Raw genomic sequence first — 14980 nt, 5'->3', positions numbered from 1 at the left:
TGACTAGGTGAGTTTGTTTTGAGTTAACTCAACATAACGAACCGGCTCATTATATAATTTGAAGTTGCAGATAAAATTTTACTTGTTCTAATAGCTGACACACAAATAGCTGAAATTTATTAGCCGGATAAACCTTTTCATGTTCAGCTAAGAAAAATATAAAACCACATGTACGAAAATGTTATAGGTGTGCACTTAAAATTATTGTTCGGATAAATTTTTTCATGATCAGCTAAAAATAATAATAATAGATGTTTGGATTGTGTCTGAATAATTGGATGTAAAAAATTCACATATTCGGCTAAGTATAATATTAGCTTCCTAATAATTCACAACAAGATATAATTTAAAAAATTGTTAGCCGGATAAAAATTTCTTTGTAGAACTAATTATTTTATTAGCTCTCATTTGAAACTGGTAGAAATTTAAAGAACACTGTTATATGTTAATAGATATGCTGACATGCTAACAATGTCATAAAACATGCTAACAATACCACAATATTATTCGAAGATACATAAACAGATAAATGGTTATATGCTATTAAAATTGTTAGCAGTCTAACATTGAAGGGTATTAAATATGTTAACAGTCTAGCAGTTAGTTATAGATATGTTGATAGCATTTGCTCGTAAAGAATCACAAAGAACATCGCGTCCGACACAACTCCTATGCACTGTCCAAGAAGTCCACATACGCTGCTCCTCTGATTCCAGTATACACGTAATTTGCCAAGGTGCTTTTGTGGAGGTTGTTGACTAGGCAGTTCATTGATGGTTCCAAAGATTGATATCCAGAAGCCATTATGTGCTCATCAAACAAAACAATAGCATCAACTAGTGACCTGATCTAGTCATCAAACAAAGCAATAGCATCACTTAAAGGTTATCTTGTTGCTCAAAGATCATGGCGGATCGGATAAGTATACAAATATACGGCTAAGTATATAAGGCTACGGATAAGTATACAAAGATACGGATAAGTATATAAAGCTACAGATAAGTATACAAAGATATGGCTAAGTATACAAAGAATATGTCTAGGTATATAAAGATACAGCTAAGTATATAAAGATCCAATGCAATAAGGGATAAATAGCCGGTTATTTAACAGGTACGACACACACAAAAAAAACAGACAACAACATTTATGGCCATCTTGCAAACATTACTAGCATGAGTACTGTCAGTAGATCAACTCTGGATTAAAGATGTCCTAAATAAACATGGCTATCGTCTTAACTGACCAGAGTATGGTGTCTGATCAGAAAGCTCTAAGAACTTACTGATAGATGATCTCTTTATAACATTGATTTCGTCTGCATCCAGAAAAACGCAAATAATCAAACAACTATAGGTCCAAAAATCAAACAAAAGAAGAACTGGATCTATCAAAACAGAGAAACACAATGAAAAAAATCAGAAAGACACAACACCAAGGGTAAAAATCCATCGGACACTGGCCCTAAAACCCAGATGTGTGTTGCTTTGATTCTCGCATACTCTAATCAAACCTTAAACAAGACAATATGACATTAACAACTAGGGACATGCTTTACTTCCGATGATATCAAACCCAGAAAATTCAGACATAAGCTTAGCAAATCAAATACTCAAACCGAAGTTAAAAAAACCCCACAAATAGAAAACCCATAATGAAATCGTGGATCCAGTCAAAGAAACCAAATCAAGAATCATATAAGAGAAGAGGATGATATACCCTGAAGACGAAGGCGTTGAGCAGCGTCATGGGATTCATATTGCATACAAGGAGGATTGCGTGAATCTCATCCTCACTATAGTTCCCAGCAGTGATCTCTTCGTCTTCTTGGTATCCGCCGTAATCGAAACCCTAGTACCACTCCCCACCATCCTCTATTTTTCAAACGAATATAGCTTCTGGTAAATGAATCTGGGACCAAATCGAAAAGGTTTGAGCAGTCCTGTATATGTATTTATACGAATACGCAGGAGAGTGGAGGATGGGATTTGAAACTAGATTGGTGTTTCGAGGAGGAAGGAGTAGAAGAAGAAAGAAAAGGGGGCGAGAAAGGAGAGAGGAGAGAGATATAGGGATTTTGGAAAACATACGAAATAAGTTGTGTAGAAAAAGGTAGGGACAAAACTGCCATTAAAAAAAAACACATCATCAAAAAAAGCATAATTCCATCGGTGCAAATATAGCAGTTATCGGTGTATAGGAGTGCTAATTTCTCAAAATTTTAAGTTATATTAACATTATTATTTAACTTTTTTTTGTCAAACATTATTATTTAACTTAACTAATTTAGATTGATTTAAATTGATTTATAGCAATTTAAAACGTGTCAAACTGATTTGAGTAGTATAAATCAAAATTTTTAAAAAGTAATTTCATTATAACCAATTTGCCGTTTAAACACTAAACCGATTTTAAGTATATTGAAAAAACTCATACTAAATAGGTAATTATAAAACCAAGTTAACCGAAAGTCTTAATTACGTCATATCACACTGAAATTGACAGACATAGACATAGACTGATCACCTTCCAGAGTCTAAAATATAGAATAATCAATGAGAATTAGTCAATTACGTACAGCCAAAGAAAATGAAAATCAACAGCTAGTATATTTTAAAATTATTAATTTCAAGAATTTAAGTTTTTGATTCGGAAAATCAAACACAAGAGACAAGACAAGACCAGGATGGACGACTTGTTAGTCGTCTTCTGGATTGTCCTCTTAACCACTGTTCTTGTTTCTGCAGATATATGCTTTGAAAGATCTGGTTTTTTCACACCCAATGATACTTATGACTTAAACCGCCGACTCATGCTCTCTTCTCTTCCTTCTAACGTCACAGCTAATGACGGCTTCTACACAACATCGACCGGACAAGATCCCAACAGAGTGTACGGTCTAGGGATGTGTGTCGCAGGTACTGACGCTCGATCTTGCTCTGACTGTATCATCTCTTCATCTGCTAGATTGTTACGGAATTGTACTAACCAGACGGAAGGTATAGACTGGAGGATGGACAGGACACTCTGTCTTGTACGTTACTCGAACCGCTCATTTTACGGGTCGCTTGGTATGGAGATTCTACGGAGTGAGAACTATACAAGAGATGTTCAGGCTAACATGACAGATCTAGAGATTACATGGGAGGCTTTGATGATTGGTTTGATAGATCAAGCACCCTCTTTGTACTACGCAGCCGGAATAAGAAAGCTTGAGTCGTCTATCTCCCACGTTTACAGTGTTGTGCAGTGCAGTAGAGACATATCTCTTGAAAACTGCACTCATTGTCTTCAAGAGAACGTGATTGAGTATAGGTCTTGTTGCCGTGGGAGACAAGGAGGCATTATTTCTAGGTCTAGCTGTTTCATTCGGTGGGAGGTTTATCCGTTCTTGGACCTTTTCGATAATATTGCTCCTGAGAAAGGTAACATCATGTTTTGTACTCATTGTTGCTGTTGTTAGATCAAATGATTATATACATATCAAACCTTTTTTTTGGGTCAACTATCCATATCTAGCCTTATTTGAGGGTTTTCTGCTCTGTTCTCTGTTCTTGTTTTGGTGCCAAAATTGTTCCTTCATTGGTGGTTTTGGTTGATGCAGATGGTAAAAAGATTTCTACGGGAACTATTGTTGCGATTGTCGTTGTTCCCGTTGTATTGCTTGCTCTAGGATATGCTCTTTGGGAGAGAAGAGAAGCATTCAAAGCATTTACAACCGATAGTGAGTTTCCTTATGTTTTGGTACGAAGATAATTTCAAAACATAAGTTCAAAATGCTAGAAATTATTTTGGAAGACATAATGGCATAGGACTAGGATTTGAGAGAGAAATGTATTTAGTATATATAAAATTATGTATACATTTGTTCTGCAGCTGGGGATGATATTACAACTTCAGGTTCACTTCAATTCGAGTTTAAAGCAATTGAAGCTGCCACAAGTAATTTTCATAATACTAACAAGCTTGGTCATGGTGGATTTGGTGAAGTTTACAAGGTATAATATTTGTTCCACCGTACTTATTTATGTTACAAAGTAGGTGAAAACGAACAAAAAAATATTCGGATAATAATGTGAAGGTCATACGAATTGATAGGGAACGTTACCGAATGGAACACAAGTTGCTGTGAAGAGGCTGTGTAAAATGTCAGGACAAGGTGAAGAAGAGTTCAAGAACGAGGTGTTTCTTGTAGCAAAGCTTCAACATAAGAATCTTGTTAGGCTTCTTGGGTTTTCTGTCAAAGGAGAAGAAAAGATATTAGTCTACGAGTTTTTGCCTAACAAAAGTCTCGATCATTTCCTTTTTAGTAAGAAACATATCATACATAGGCCTATTTTCTCGAAACCTTAGTTCTTATGATCTCATAGTCTAATCAGTTGATATATTCCCAGACCCTAAGAAGAGTAGTCAATTGGATTGGACAAGACTATACAACATTATCGAGGGAATTACTCGTGGGATTTTGTATCTCCATCAAGACTCACGGCTCACAATTATACACCGTGACCTCAAAGCGGGTAACATTCTCTTAGATGAAGATTTGAATCCAAAGATTGCAGATTTTGGTGTAGCTAGAAATTTCAGTGTGGACCAGACTGAAGCTACCACAGGAAGAGTGGTTGGAACATTGTAAGTAGTTCTCCACAGTATAATCTTATATCCTAGTTGTTGTTGTTGATAAAAAAAGTTGTATTTTATAGCGGTTATATGCCACCCGAGTACGTGACAAGTGGACAGTTCTCCATAAAATCTGATGTGTATAGCTTTGGAGTATTGGTTTTGGAGATTATTTGTGGAAAAAAGAATAGTAGCTTCAACGAGACAGACGGCTCAATCAGCAACTTGGTTACATATGTTAGTAAATTTCCACACTTTCTCAAACTGTTATACTTGTTTTAGCAATGATCATGGCTGTCAACATTATTTTCTTGATAAATAACTTGAATAGGTGTGGAGGCTTTGGAACAATGACTCATTGCTGGAAATGATAGACCCGGCCATGAAGGAGAATTATGACAGCTGTGAAGTCATTAGGTGCATCCACATTGGATTGTTATGTGTTCAAGAAAATCATGCGGATCGCCCAACCATGTCTACAATCTTTCATATGCTCACCAATGCTTCTATTACTTTGCATATGCCTCAACCACCTGGATTTGTCTTCGGGGTCAGATCCAAGTCAAACCTGTTAGAGGAGAGATCGCAGTCTGGTCCGTCTATTAGTATATCGATTACGTGTGTTAGTCCTCGTTAATAGCTAGGCTGATGTTTGATATGTATAGTCTTTTACAGACTTATGATTGATGAAGAAATATTGATTCAAAAGCCTAATATGAGCTAGTCCATACCTTAAATATCTCAAGTCTCCCATGATAATGTGACAACCCATCCTCTCACTAGGAACCTAGGTTCACAGCGCTGCAGCGCACCGACCCCAACCCCTCCATTATGAGTCCTCTCTGACTCCATAATTAGGTTGTTGGTGAGACTCGAACCCAAGTCCTCACCCTTTAACAACACTCCTCCAGGATGAGTTGTCACCAATTGATCTGCAGCTCAATTGGTGACAGCTTGTCCTGTGGGAATGCTGTTAAAGGGTGAGGTCCTGGGTTCGAGGCCCACCAACAACCTAATTATGGAGTTAGTGAGAACTCATAATGGAGGGGTTGGGATCGGTGCGCTGCAGCGCTGTGAGCCTGGGGCCCACGGAACAGATAGTTCCCACGGGGCGGGTTGTCACAGATAATTCAAATTAATTCTCATAATTTAATTGATAAGAACCAGATCTACTAAACACATACACATTATCTGAATCATCAAAAATATTCTTTTAAAAAAAAACTGATAAAGCAAAGCTCTGTAATAATCCTCTGTTCATAAGAAGTGCCATCCTAATCTTAGTAGGAAGTTGTTATTACAGTTACTATAATATTAATTTACTTATTTTCAAAATGATATTTTGTTTAGCTCTTGATTGGTCTTGGTTTCACAACATGTTTGCAAGAGAAGATAAGTATCCGTATTTGCTCCATTTTTCCTTTCATATCTGATGCGTTATTGGGTAGTTTTTAAGCTATACAGATCAATTTGAAGAAAACTACATCAACATCAAATTTACTTGTGGAACAGTGGAATCTGATTGAGATACATGACAATAAAAATCATCGGAAAAATACTCAACCACTTTCTGTTGTTGAAAACAAGCATATGGAAAAATCTTTTTATTACATGTGTTAGTCCTCGTTGAAAGCGAGGCTGATGTTTGATATGTATTTTCAAGTCTCCCACGACAATTCAAATTAGTGAATTTCCCACTGACGTAGAAATTTCAACTCGACACTGATTTAACCCACACTCTTATCTCAACCACCTAAAAAGCTGACAAAGAAAGCTCTGTAATAATCCCCTGTTTCGTTTTCTTCACAATATTAAGTGACATCCTAATCATTGTAGGAAATATTGGTGCATTGGTCGCTATTAGCGTTACCATACTATTAGTTAACTTATCTTCCAGCGAAAAAGAACAAAACTAAAGCGATTGAGTTAACCCTTGATTTGTCTTTGGTCTATGTATAAGACAGAAGTTAAGTATTAGTCTGTTACTCTGTTTTCCTTTCGTATATCATGGCCTCATTAATGGGTTGAATTTTCAAGTTATACGGATGAGTTTGAAAAAGCATTACTTGTGAAACATTGGGAGTTTGGTCAAGCTATATGACAGCAAAGATTCATCAAGAACTTAGAAGAAAAAGGAACTGAGCTTTTAATTACAAAATAAAAAACCTCTGACGCTTCCTGTTGTTGAAATGGAGCTGAACCTCCCAATTTATCCACAACTCATAATCTTCTGTAGAAAAGGGTATGATTTCTGAGCTATGCTAATAATAACTCACCGTACAGCCTTCCACTGTTCCACACACGCATGCAAGTTATGCTTAGAACGTACAAGCAATATATGTTAAAGATCGCTGAAATGAATCCTTGTTGAAGGAAACCAAACTTTAAAACAGAGTATTATTGTCTTTCTTGCCGGGCACATAAAAAAATTAAAGATGAGAAATGGAAACAGCTTAGCTTAGACGACTCTTTGTTCATTGTCGAGTGTAATACTCTAATAGTCCTCTAGTCTTGAATCATATATCATAACTTTAACATTGATGCGTTCTTTTTGTGTTCAACGAGGAGCTACACTAGTAATGGAAGCATCATCGACTGAACAGAGAGCAGACATATGCATAGATGGATCTGCTCTCCCTACTTGTTCATGCCTGCTTCGGAAGAAAAATCCAGGTGGTCTAGGTACGGCAAGAGCAATTGAACTAGTAGTGAGCATCTGGAGTATGGCTGACATAGTTGGACGATCTTCAGCTTCTTCTTGAACACACAGCAAAGCTATATGGATGCACCTAGTAATTTCGTTTGTTTGATAGTTATCTTGAAAGGACGGATCCACCAGCTCTAACGGCGATCCATTGCTCCATAATCTCCAAGTCTGTTGATCATATTGATAACTATAAGTTTGGTCCCTGTTGAATAATGCATCTAAAGTTTCAAAGATTTAGGGTGTATACTTACGTATGTAACCAAATTGCCAGCACTATCATCCATTTGATAGAGGCTACTGTTCTTCTTGCCGCTTATAATCTCAAGAACTAAGACACCAAAACTATACACATCTGATTTCATGGAGAACTGGCCGTACATTGCATACTCTGGAGACATGTAACCACTGCCACAATACCTGAATGTTGAGTTAAGGTAAACAAATAGCAGTCTACAGAAGCAATAATGGCAAGACCAAAACTTACTAGGTTCCGACTACTCTTCTCGTATTGGCTTCTGTTTGATCAATTCCAAAAATTCTCGCCATTCCAAAATCGGCAACTTTTGGATTCATATCCGCATCCAGGAGGATGTTACCGGCTTTAAGATCACGATGTATGATTGTGAGTCGTGAATCTTGATGAAGATATAGAATCCCTCTAGCGATTCCTGCAATGATCTTGCATCTTTTTTTCCAGTCTAGCTGGCTTTGCATCGTAGAGTCTGCTCATGCATATTCAAAACAGTCTGGACAAATAATGGAATGCAATCTAAGAAATTTTAGGCCAAGTATTGAACTCAACTGACCGAAAAGGAAGTAATCAAGGCTTTTGTTGGGCACAAACTCATAGACAAGTATCTTTTCTTCTCCTTCCAAACAAAAACCAAGCAGCCTTACCAAATTTCTATGCTGAAGCTTTGCCACAACAACAACTTCGTTTTCGAACTCTCTTTCACCTTGTCCTGATGTCTTTGATAGCCTCTTCACCGCAACTTGTACTCCACTAGGAAATGTTCCCTACAAGAGTACATTAAATCAATCATGGAAATAAAGATGTACTCATAAACAACTCTATGGATGAAAAGAATTGGCCAACAATAAAATTTTAAGAATTCAATTTAAATCCATGGCACTGTGGTTAGTAGTTACTGTGGTTTGGAATAGAGTAGCGAAGTTTTTGACAAAGGTCAACACAATTTAGAACATTTCCAACCTTTCTAACTCTAAACCTACTTTATCTAGTTCTGTTATGAAATTTGTACTTGGAAATAATCTATGTAATGGATTAATAATACCTTGTAGACTTGGCCAAAACCACCTTGACCGAGTTTGTTGCTTTCGGAAAACTTATCCGTTGCTGCCTCGATTGCCTTAAAATCAAACTGAAGTGAGCCTGCAGTTGTAATATCGTCCCCATCTGTAGAAACAACTTCAACAGCTTAATTAAGGAAAAGAACGCACAAGGACATTGGTTCGAACTGAGAATATAGCTTATCATTGGACTACTGGAGCCTTTACCAGCCAGTGGTTCAGTTTCATAAGCTGTCGTTTTTCTCTTTGACCGGAAACTGAAAACAGCTACAACAAGGAGAAAAATAACAGTGATTGGAACAACAACAGCGATGACTATGACAGAAGAGTTTCCGCCTTCTCCTGTATAGACATAAATATCTGTATACCATCACCACATCTGAACAGTTGTAAAAACATGTAATCAAAGGAACAGAGAATTCAGACCCGGCTGTGGTGAAGGAATTGAAATTGGCTGTGGTGGAGGAGGAGCTGAATCGAGCTGAGCTTGAGGTGTTTCAATGTTGGATTCGCTATAAAAGGGGGAAAGCTGGAATCTTGAACTACAGCTCGGCACAATAAGTCTTCCTCCAATCTTGTCCATAGGCAACTGATTGACGATCTGATTCAGACAACGCAAACAGTCTTGACTTATCAGATCAGGAGTGCACTGAACCAGCCCGTACAAAGTCTGGAACGCTGTGAAGTTGGCCTTTCCGGTAGCGAATCTCCGAGGACTGGTGGATGCCTCCGTGGCTGTCTGGTTCATGGTGGACAAGACCAAGTCTCTGAACCCAATTTGGTTCGACGTAATGTTCTGAGTGTTGAACAAGATGATGCCTCCGTTGGTGTTAAGGGTCGAGAGGATGTTGCCGTTAGAGTATCTGAGCATACACTCGTCGTAATAGAGCGTCACCTCTCTCTCGTTCGGACACCGAGTAACGGTTTCGTTGACAGCAAAGACAACACATCTGCGGCAAACTTCCGGCGTGATATCTCCGCGGCAGAGGAAAAGACCGGTGACTCTGTCAGGCGCTTGCCCGGCGGTGGCGTTTTGGAATCCGGCGGAGTAAGAGGCGTTGCGAGAAGAGAGAGAAGACAAAAGGGTTTGGAGGTTGGCCAAGTAAGTGCTGTTCCGTGTATAAGTTGTGGTATTTGGACAGACATGGTATACGTAAGTGGGATCTTTAACAGAAACTCTTAAGAAAGAGTACCTGAGCATGCACTGATCGTAAAGGATCATGACCTCTTTCTGGTTCGGACACCGAACTAAGGTGTCCTTCACGGAAAAGGCAACACAGCTACGGCAAAGTTCAGGCGAGACGCCGCCAGTGCAAGAGAAAAGTCCGCTGACCCCGTCCGGAGGTTCCCCGACGGCGTCGTTCTGAAATCCGCTGGAGTAGGAGGCGTCGGGAGAAGAGAGAGAGGACAAAAGGGTTTGGAGATTGGTGAAGTAAGTGCTGTTCCTTGAATAAGTTGACGTATTCGGACAGCTGTTGTATATGTATGTGGGATCTTGAGCAGATACTCTGAAGCTAAAGCTAGTGAGAAAGGAGAAAAGGAGGAGGAAGATGGAAGTAGCACAGAAAGACATAATTGCTTTTCCTCGATTTGTGTTTTTAATTTTCTGTGATAGATTAACGTGAAATAGGAGGATGTGTTTTGACCCAAAGTCTACTCCGAAATAGACGGATCTTGTAAAATGTAAGACTCTTCTTGTTGCTGAGTAGGATAACTGATCAAGCTTGGGAGGAAGGCGGAAAGGAAGAGAGAAGAACGTACCAAAGGAGGCATAAAACCGTTTATCCAATTCTTCTCTTTTCCATTCTGTTTTCTTAGTAGGTGGGGTTTGTTTATGTGTTTTGATCAACCTAAACGCATACAACAATATTTTGTAAAATGATTCAATTTTTTACAACGTCAACGAGCTAGTCAAGCGATGGTACAACTCAACTTTTTTTTGTCGACCACCTTTTTCATTAAAGCCAAATGGGTTAGTAGACTAATAGAGCCCTTGATAATATTTCCCAGCTAACACCTTCTTGTCGCCTTCATAGAATTGAACCTCATAACCTTCTCCTATGTACTTACACCCAAGATAAACTCAAGTTGTCAGCACAAGATGAGGTTTCTTCTTATTTCTGGTTTGTATCGAACACTACTCAGGATTACTATATATCTCTCTGGCTCGTCTATGGTTATCTTTCCCATTCATACAGTGAGTATTAATTCCTATCAAGACCTTTTCCAGAAGGATGACTTAAGGATTCCAAATTTCCAAGTCTCCCACGACTATTCAGATTAGTGAATTTCTCAATGATGTGGATGCCTATTGACGTAGAAAATTCAACTCGATCCTGATTTAGTCCACAAATCATAATCTTCCGTATAAAAGGGAAGGATCTCTAAGCTATGCTAATACTAGCTCCCCCATACATCCTTCCACTCAAACATGCAAGTATTGCTTAGAGCGGACAAACAATATCGCCTAAAGATCATTGATATGAATCATGCTGAAGGAAACCAAACTATTAAAACAGAATATCATTAACTTTCTTTCCGGGCACATAATTAATATGAAAAATGGAAACAGCTTTAGCATAGAAGACTCTTTGTTCACTGTCGATGCACAATACTTTCTTCGATCATATATCATAACTTTAACATCGATGCATTCCTTTTATCTTTAACGAGGAGCGACACTAGTAATGGAAGCATCATTAACGGAAAAGAGAGCAGACATATCCATTGCTGGATCTGCTCTCCCTGCTTGTTCATGCCTGCTTCGGAAGAAAAATCCTGGTGGTCGAGGTACGGCAAGAGAGATGGAACTAGTAGTGAGCATCTGGAGGATGGCTGACATAGTTGGACGATCTTCAGCCTCTTCTTGAACACACAGCAAAGCAATATGGATGCACCTGGTAATTTCGTTTGTTTGATAGTTTTCTTGAAAGGACGGATCCACTAGCTCTAATGGTGATCCATTGCTCCATAATCTCCAAGTCTGTTGAACATATTAATAATCAAAACTTTGGTAATCATCAAAGAAAGAAGAAAATGGATGTTTTAAGGCTCGATACTCACATATGTAACCAAATTGGCAGCACTACCATCCATTTGATAGAGGTTACTGTTCTTCTTGCCGCTTATAATCTCAAGAACTAAAACCCCAAAACTATAAACATCTGATTTCATGGAGAATTGGCCATACATTGCATACTCTGGAGACATGTAACCACTGCCACAAAGAGTGTTGAGTTAACATATAAATAAATGTATAGCAGTCTACAAAAGCAATAAGTGCAAGACCAAAACTTACTAGGTTCCAACTACTCTTCTTGTATTGGCTTCTGTTTGGTCAATTCCAAAAATTCTCGCCATTCCAAAATCAGCAACTTTCGGGTTCATATCTGCGTCTAAGAGAATATTACCCGCTTTAAGGTCACGATGTATGATGGTGAGTCGTGAATCTTGATGAAGATATAGAATCCCTCTAGCAATTCCTTCAACGATCTTGTATCTTTTTTTCCAGTCTAGCTGGCTTTGCATTGTAGAATCTGCTCATCCATATTTAAAATAGTCAAAACAAAGAAATAATGCAATGTGGTAAAATATTTTAGGCCATATATTGAACTCTACTGACCAAAGAGAAAGTAATCGAGGCTTTTGTTGGGCACATATTCATAGACAAGTATCTTTTCCTCTCCTTCCAAACAAAAACCAAGCAGCCTTACCAAATTTCGGTGCTGAAGCTTTGCCACAACAACAACTTCATTTTCGAATTCTCTTTCACCTTGTCCTGATGTCTTTGATAGCCTCTTCACCGCAACTTGTACTCCACTAGGAAATGTTCCCTACAAGAGTATGCATTATTTTGAATTAATTAGAACTGGCTGTCAAATTAGTAATGAAATGAAGTGCTCAAATGCAACTCCGTAGAAGGTAGAATTCGCTACAGAACTTTTAAAAATAATTCAATATATCCATGGTATTTTAAAAGAAATGAGCCTTCTCATGAAATTCTGTATGCGATGGGTTTTCAGGTAAGAAAAAATGAGCCTTCTCATGCACTAGAACGTGGAGACTGAACCTATTTTCAACTAGTTTTAGTTTTGGAATATAAAGGAATACGTATGTAGTGGGTATATAATACCTTGTAGACTTGGCCAAAACCACCTTGACCGAGTTTGTTGCTTTCGGAAAACTTATCCGTTGCTGCCTCGATTGCCCTAAAATCAAACTGAAGTGAGCCTGCAGTTGTAATATCGTCCCCATCTGTGGAAACAACTTCAACAGCTTAATTAAGGAAAAGGGCACACAAGGATATTCATTAGAACTGAGAAAATAGCTTATCACTGGACTAGTGGAGCCTTTACCAGCTAGTGGTTCAGTTTCATAAGCTGTCGTTTTTCTCTTTGCCCGGAAAATGAAAACAGCTACGAGAAGCAGAAAAATAACAGTGACTGGAACAACAACAGCTATGACAATGACAGTGGAGTTTCCGCCTTCTCCTGTATTGACATTATAAATAAATATGATATTCGTATAGCATCACCACATCTGAACCGATGTTTTAGCAAATCTTAAATGTCTTAAAAGAAAAGTTGAGCTTAAAACATGTACTAAAAAGGAACAGAGAATATTCAGACCCGGCTTTGGTGAAGGAATTGAAATTGGCTGTGGTGGAGGAGCTGAATCGAGCTGAGGTTTAGGTGATCCAATGTCGGATTCGTTGTAAAACAGGTAAAGCTCGTATCTTGAATTACAGCTCGGCACAACACTTCTTCCCCCGATTCGGTCAGTGGGCAATTGATTGATGGTCAGATTTAGACAGCGCAAACACTGTTGTGTCGTCAGATCAGGAGTGCACTGAACCAGCCCATACAAAGTCTGGAACGCTGTGAAGTTAGCCTTTCCAGTAGCGAATCTCCCAGGACTGACGGATGCATCGGTGGCCGCTTGGTTCATGGTGGACAAGACCAAATCTCTGAACAACCCAATTTGGTTCGACGTAATGTTCTGAGTGTTGACCAAGATGATGCCTCCGTTGGTGTTAAGGGTCGAGAGAATATACCGGTTAGAGTATCTGAGCATACAATCGTCGTAATAGAGCGTCACCTCTTTCTCGTTCGGACACCGAGTAAAGGTGTCACTGACAGCAAAGACAACACATCTGCGGCAAACTTCTGTCGAGAGGTCTCCTCGGCAGAGGAAAAGTCCGGTGAGTATGTCAGGGGCTTCCCCAGCTGTTGCGTTTTGGAAACCGTTGGAGAGAGAGGCTTGGGAGGAGAGAGAGGACAAAAGGGTTATGAGATTGGTGAAGTAAGAGCTGTTCCTTGTATAAGTTGCCGTACTTGGACATACATGGTATACGTAACTAGGAGCTGGCACAGAATCTCTGAAGAAAGTGTAGCTGAGCATACACTGTTCGTAACTGAGCACGACCTCTTTCTTATTCGGACACCGAATCAAGGTGTCCTCCACGGCAAAGGCAACACATCTACGGCAAAGCTCAGGCGAGACGCCAAAGCAAGTGAAATATCCGGTGACTCTGTCGGGAGGTTCCCCGACGGTGGCGTTTTGGAATCCGGTGGCGTAGGAAGCGTTGGGAGAAGAGAGAGAAGACAAAAGGGTTCGGAGATTGGTGAAGGAAGTGCTGTTCCGTGTATAAGTTGCGGTATTTGGACAGACATGGGATACGTAAGTGGGATCTTGAGCCGAAACTCTCAAGCTTATGAGAAAGGAGAAAAGGAAAAGGAACACGAAAGTGGTGGAAGAAGACATGATCACTGTAACAGATTGACGTGAAACAGAGGATGGTTCTTTTGACGAATGGCGACGAAAAGTCTCCTCCAGAATAAATGATCTTGTAAATGTAAAACGCTTCTTGTTGCTGAGTAGGAGAACTCTAGCTTGTTAGAAATGCGACAAAAGGAAGAGAGAACTCAGAGACGAACCAAAGATAAACAGACGTTTATGGCTTCTGAGTTCTGATCCGCATATAATAATCTCTGTAAGTTGATACAATTTTATGCATGTCAACGTCAATGTCAACAAGTTAATCAACCGAATGTTACAACTCAAATAATACCATTCTGATATACTAGTCAAATACCTAACTTTTCTAAATTTTACAATCCGATACTGAATATTCTTACAAATTTAGCTTTGATTACTATTTCGTGGGCGTAGACTTTTCATAGGTTTAGATTAGTTAATTATTAGTAATTAATCAAATTGAAAGGAGACGGCAAAAAAGGAGCTTTACCTGTGTTAAATCCTAGAGAGAAAACGATTTGAATCTTCATTTCAATCTAAAATATTATTATTTGTTTAGCCTATTTTAGTCATATATTTTTCGTT

General features: G+C 38.8%; 3 protein-coding genes across 6 annotated transcripts; 1 reads left to right on the top strand and 2 right to left on the bottom strand.

Annotated features, from left to right (window-relative positions):
- Positions 1–2574: 2574 nt before the first annotated feature.
- LOC106441177 (cysteine-rich receptor-like protein kinase 24) lies at positions 2575–5348 on the top strand. 2 transcript variants are annotated; one of them, XM_013882995.3, is made up of 8 exons: positions 2575–2918; positions 3006–3425; positions 3605–3724; positions 3877–3998; positions 4099–4309; positions 4395–4632; positions 4704–4857; positions 4952–5348. In XM_013882995.3, the coding sequence occupies exons 1-8, from the start codon at positions 2687–2689 to the stop codon at positions 5255–5257; spliced, it is 1803 nt and encodes a 600-aa protein (XP_013738449.2). In that variant the 5' UTR covers positions 2575–2686; the 3' UTR covers positions 5258–5348. The 2 variants fall into 2 exon arrangements, with proteins under 2 accessions (XP_013738449.2, XP_013738445.2); XM_013882991.3 differs by having other exon boundaries at positions 2577–3425.
- A 1609-nt stretch (positions 5349–6957) lies between these two features.
- On the bottom strand, positions 6958–10914 carry LOC106441119 (putative cysteine-rich receptor-like protein kinase 23). 3 transcript variants are annotated; one of them, XM_048741063.1, is made up of 7 exons: positions 9065–10914; positions 8846–8980; positions 8623–8744; positions 8134–8344; positions 7812–8049; positions 7579–7732; positions 6958–7495 (listed from the first exon to the last, which is right to left on the bottom strand). In XM_048741063.1, the coding sequence occupies exons 1-7, from the start codon at positions 10209–10211 to the stop codon at positions 7178–7180; spliced, it is 2325 nt and encodes a 774-aa protein (XP_048597020.1). In that variant the 5' UTR covers positions 10212–10914; the 3' UTR covers positions 6958–7177. The 3 variants fall into 3 exon arrangements, 1 of the variants encoding a protein (XP_048597020.1); XR_007316516.1 differs by having other exon boundaries at positions 7478–7495; positions 7579–7744; XR_007316520.1 differs by lacking the exon at positions 6958–7495 and having other exon boundaries at positions 7812–8073; positions 8225–8344.
- Positions 10915–11146: 232 nt separating this feature from the next.
- On the bottom strand, positions 11147–14674 carry LOC106441111 (putative cysteine-rich receptor-like protein kinase 23). The gene is made up of 7 exons (XM_013882904.3): positions 13267–14674; positions 12994–13128; positions 12771–12892; positions 12261–12471; positions 11937–12174; positions 11702–11855; positions 11147–11621 (listed from the first exon to the last, which is right to left on the bottom strand). The coding sequence occupies exons 1-7, from the start codon at positions 14399–14401 to the stop codon at positions 11304–11306; spliced, it is 2313 nt and encodes a 770-aa protein (XP_013738358.2). The 5' UTR covers positions 14402–14674; the 3' UTR covers positions 11147–11303.
- Between the last annotated feature and the right edge of the window lie 306 nt (positions 14675–14980).

The sequence above is a fragment of the Brassica napus genome, chromosome A1 (genome assembly GCF_020379485.1).
Source record: "Brassica napus cultivar Da-Ae chromosome A1, Da-Ae, whole genome shotgun sequence".
Taxonomy (NCBI): domain Eukaryota; kingdom Viridiplantae; phylum Streptophyta; class Magnoliopsida; order Brassicales; family Brassicaceae; genus Brassica; species Brassica napus.
This window is presented reverse-complemented; position numbering and strand designations above follow the sequence as displayed.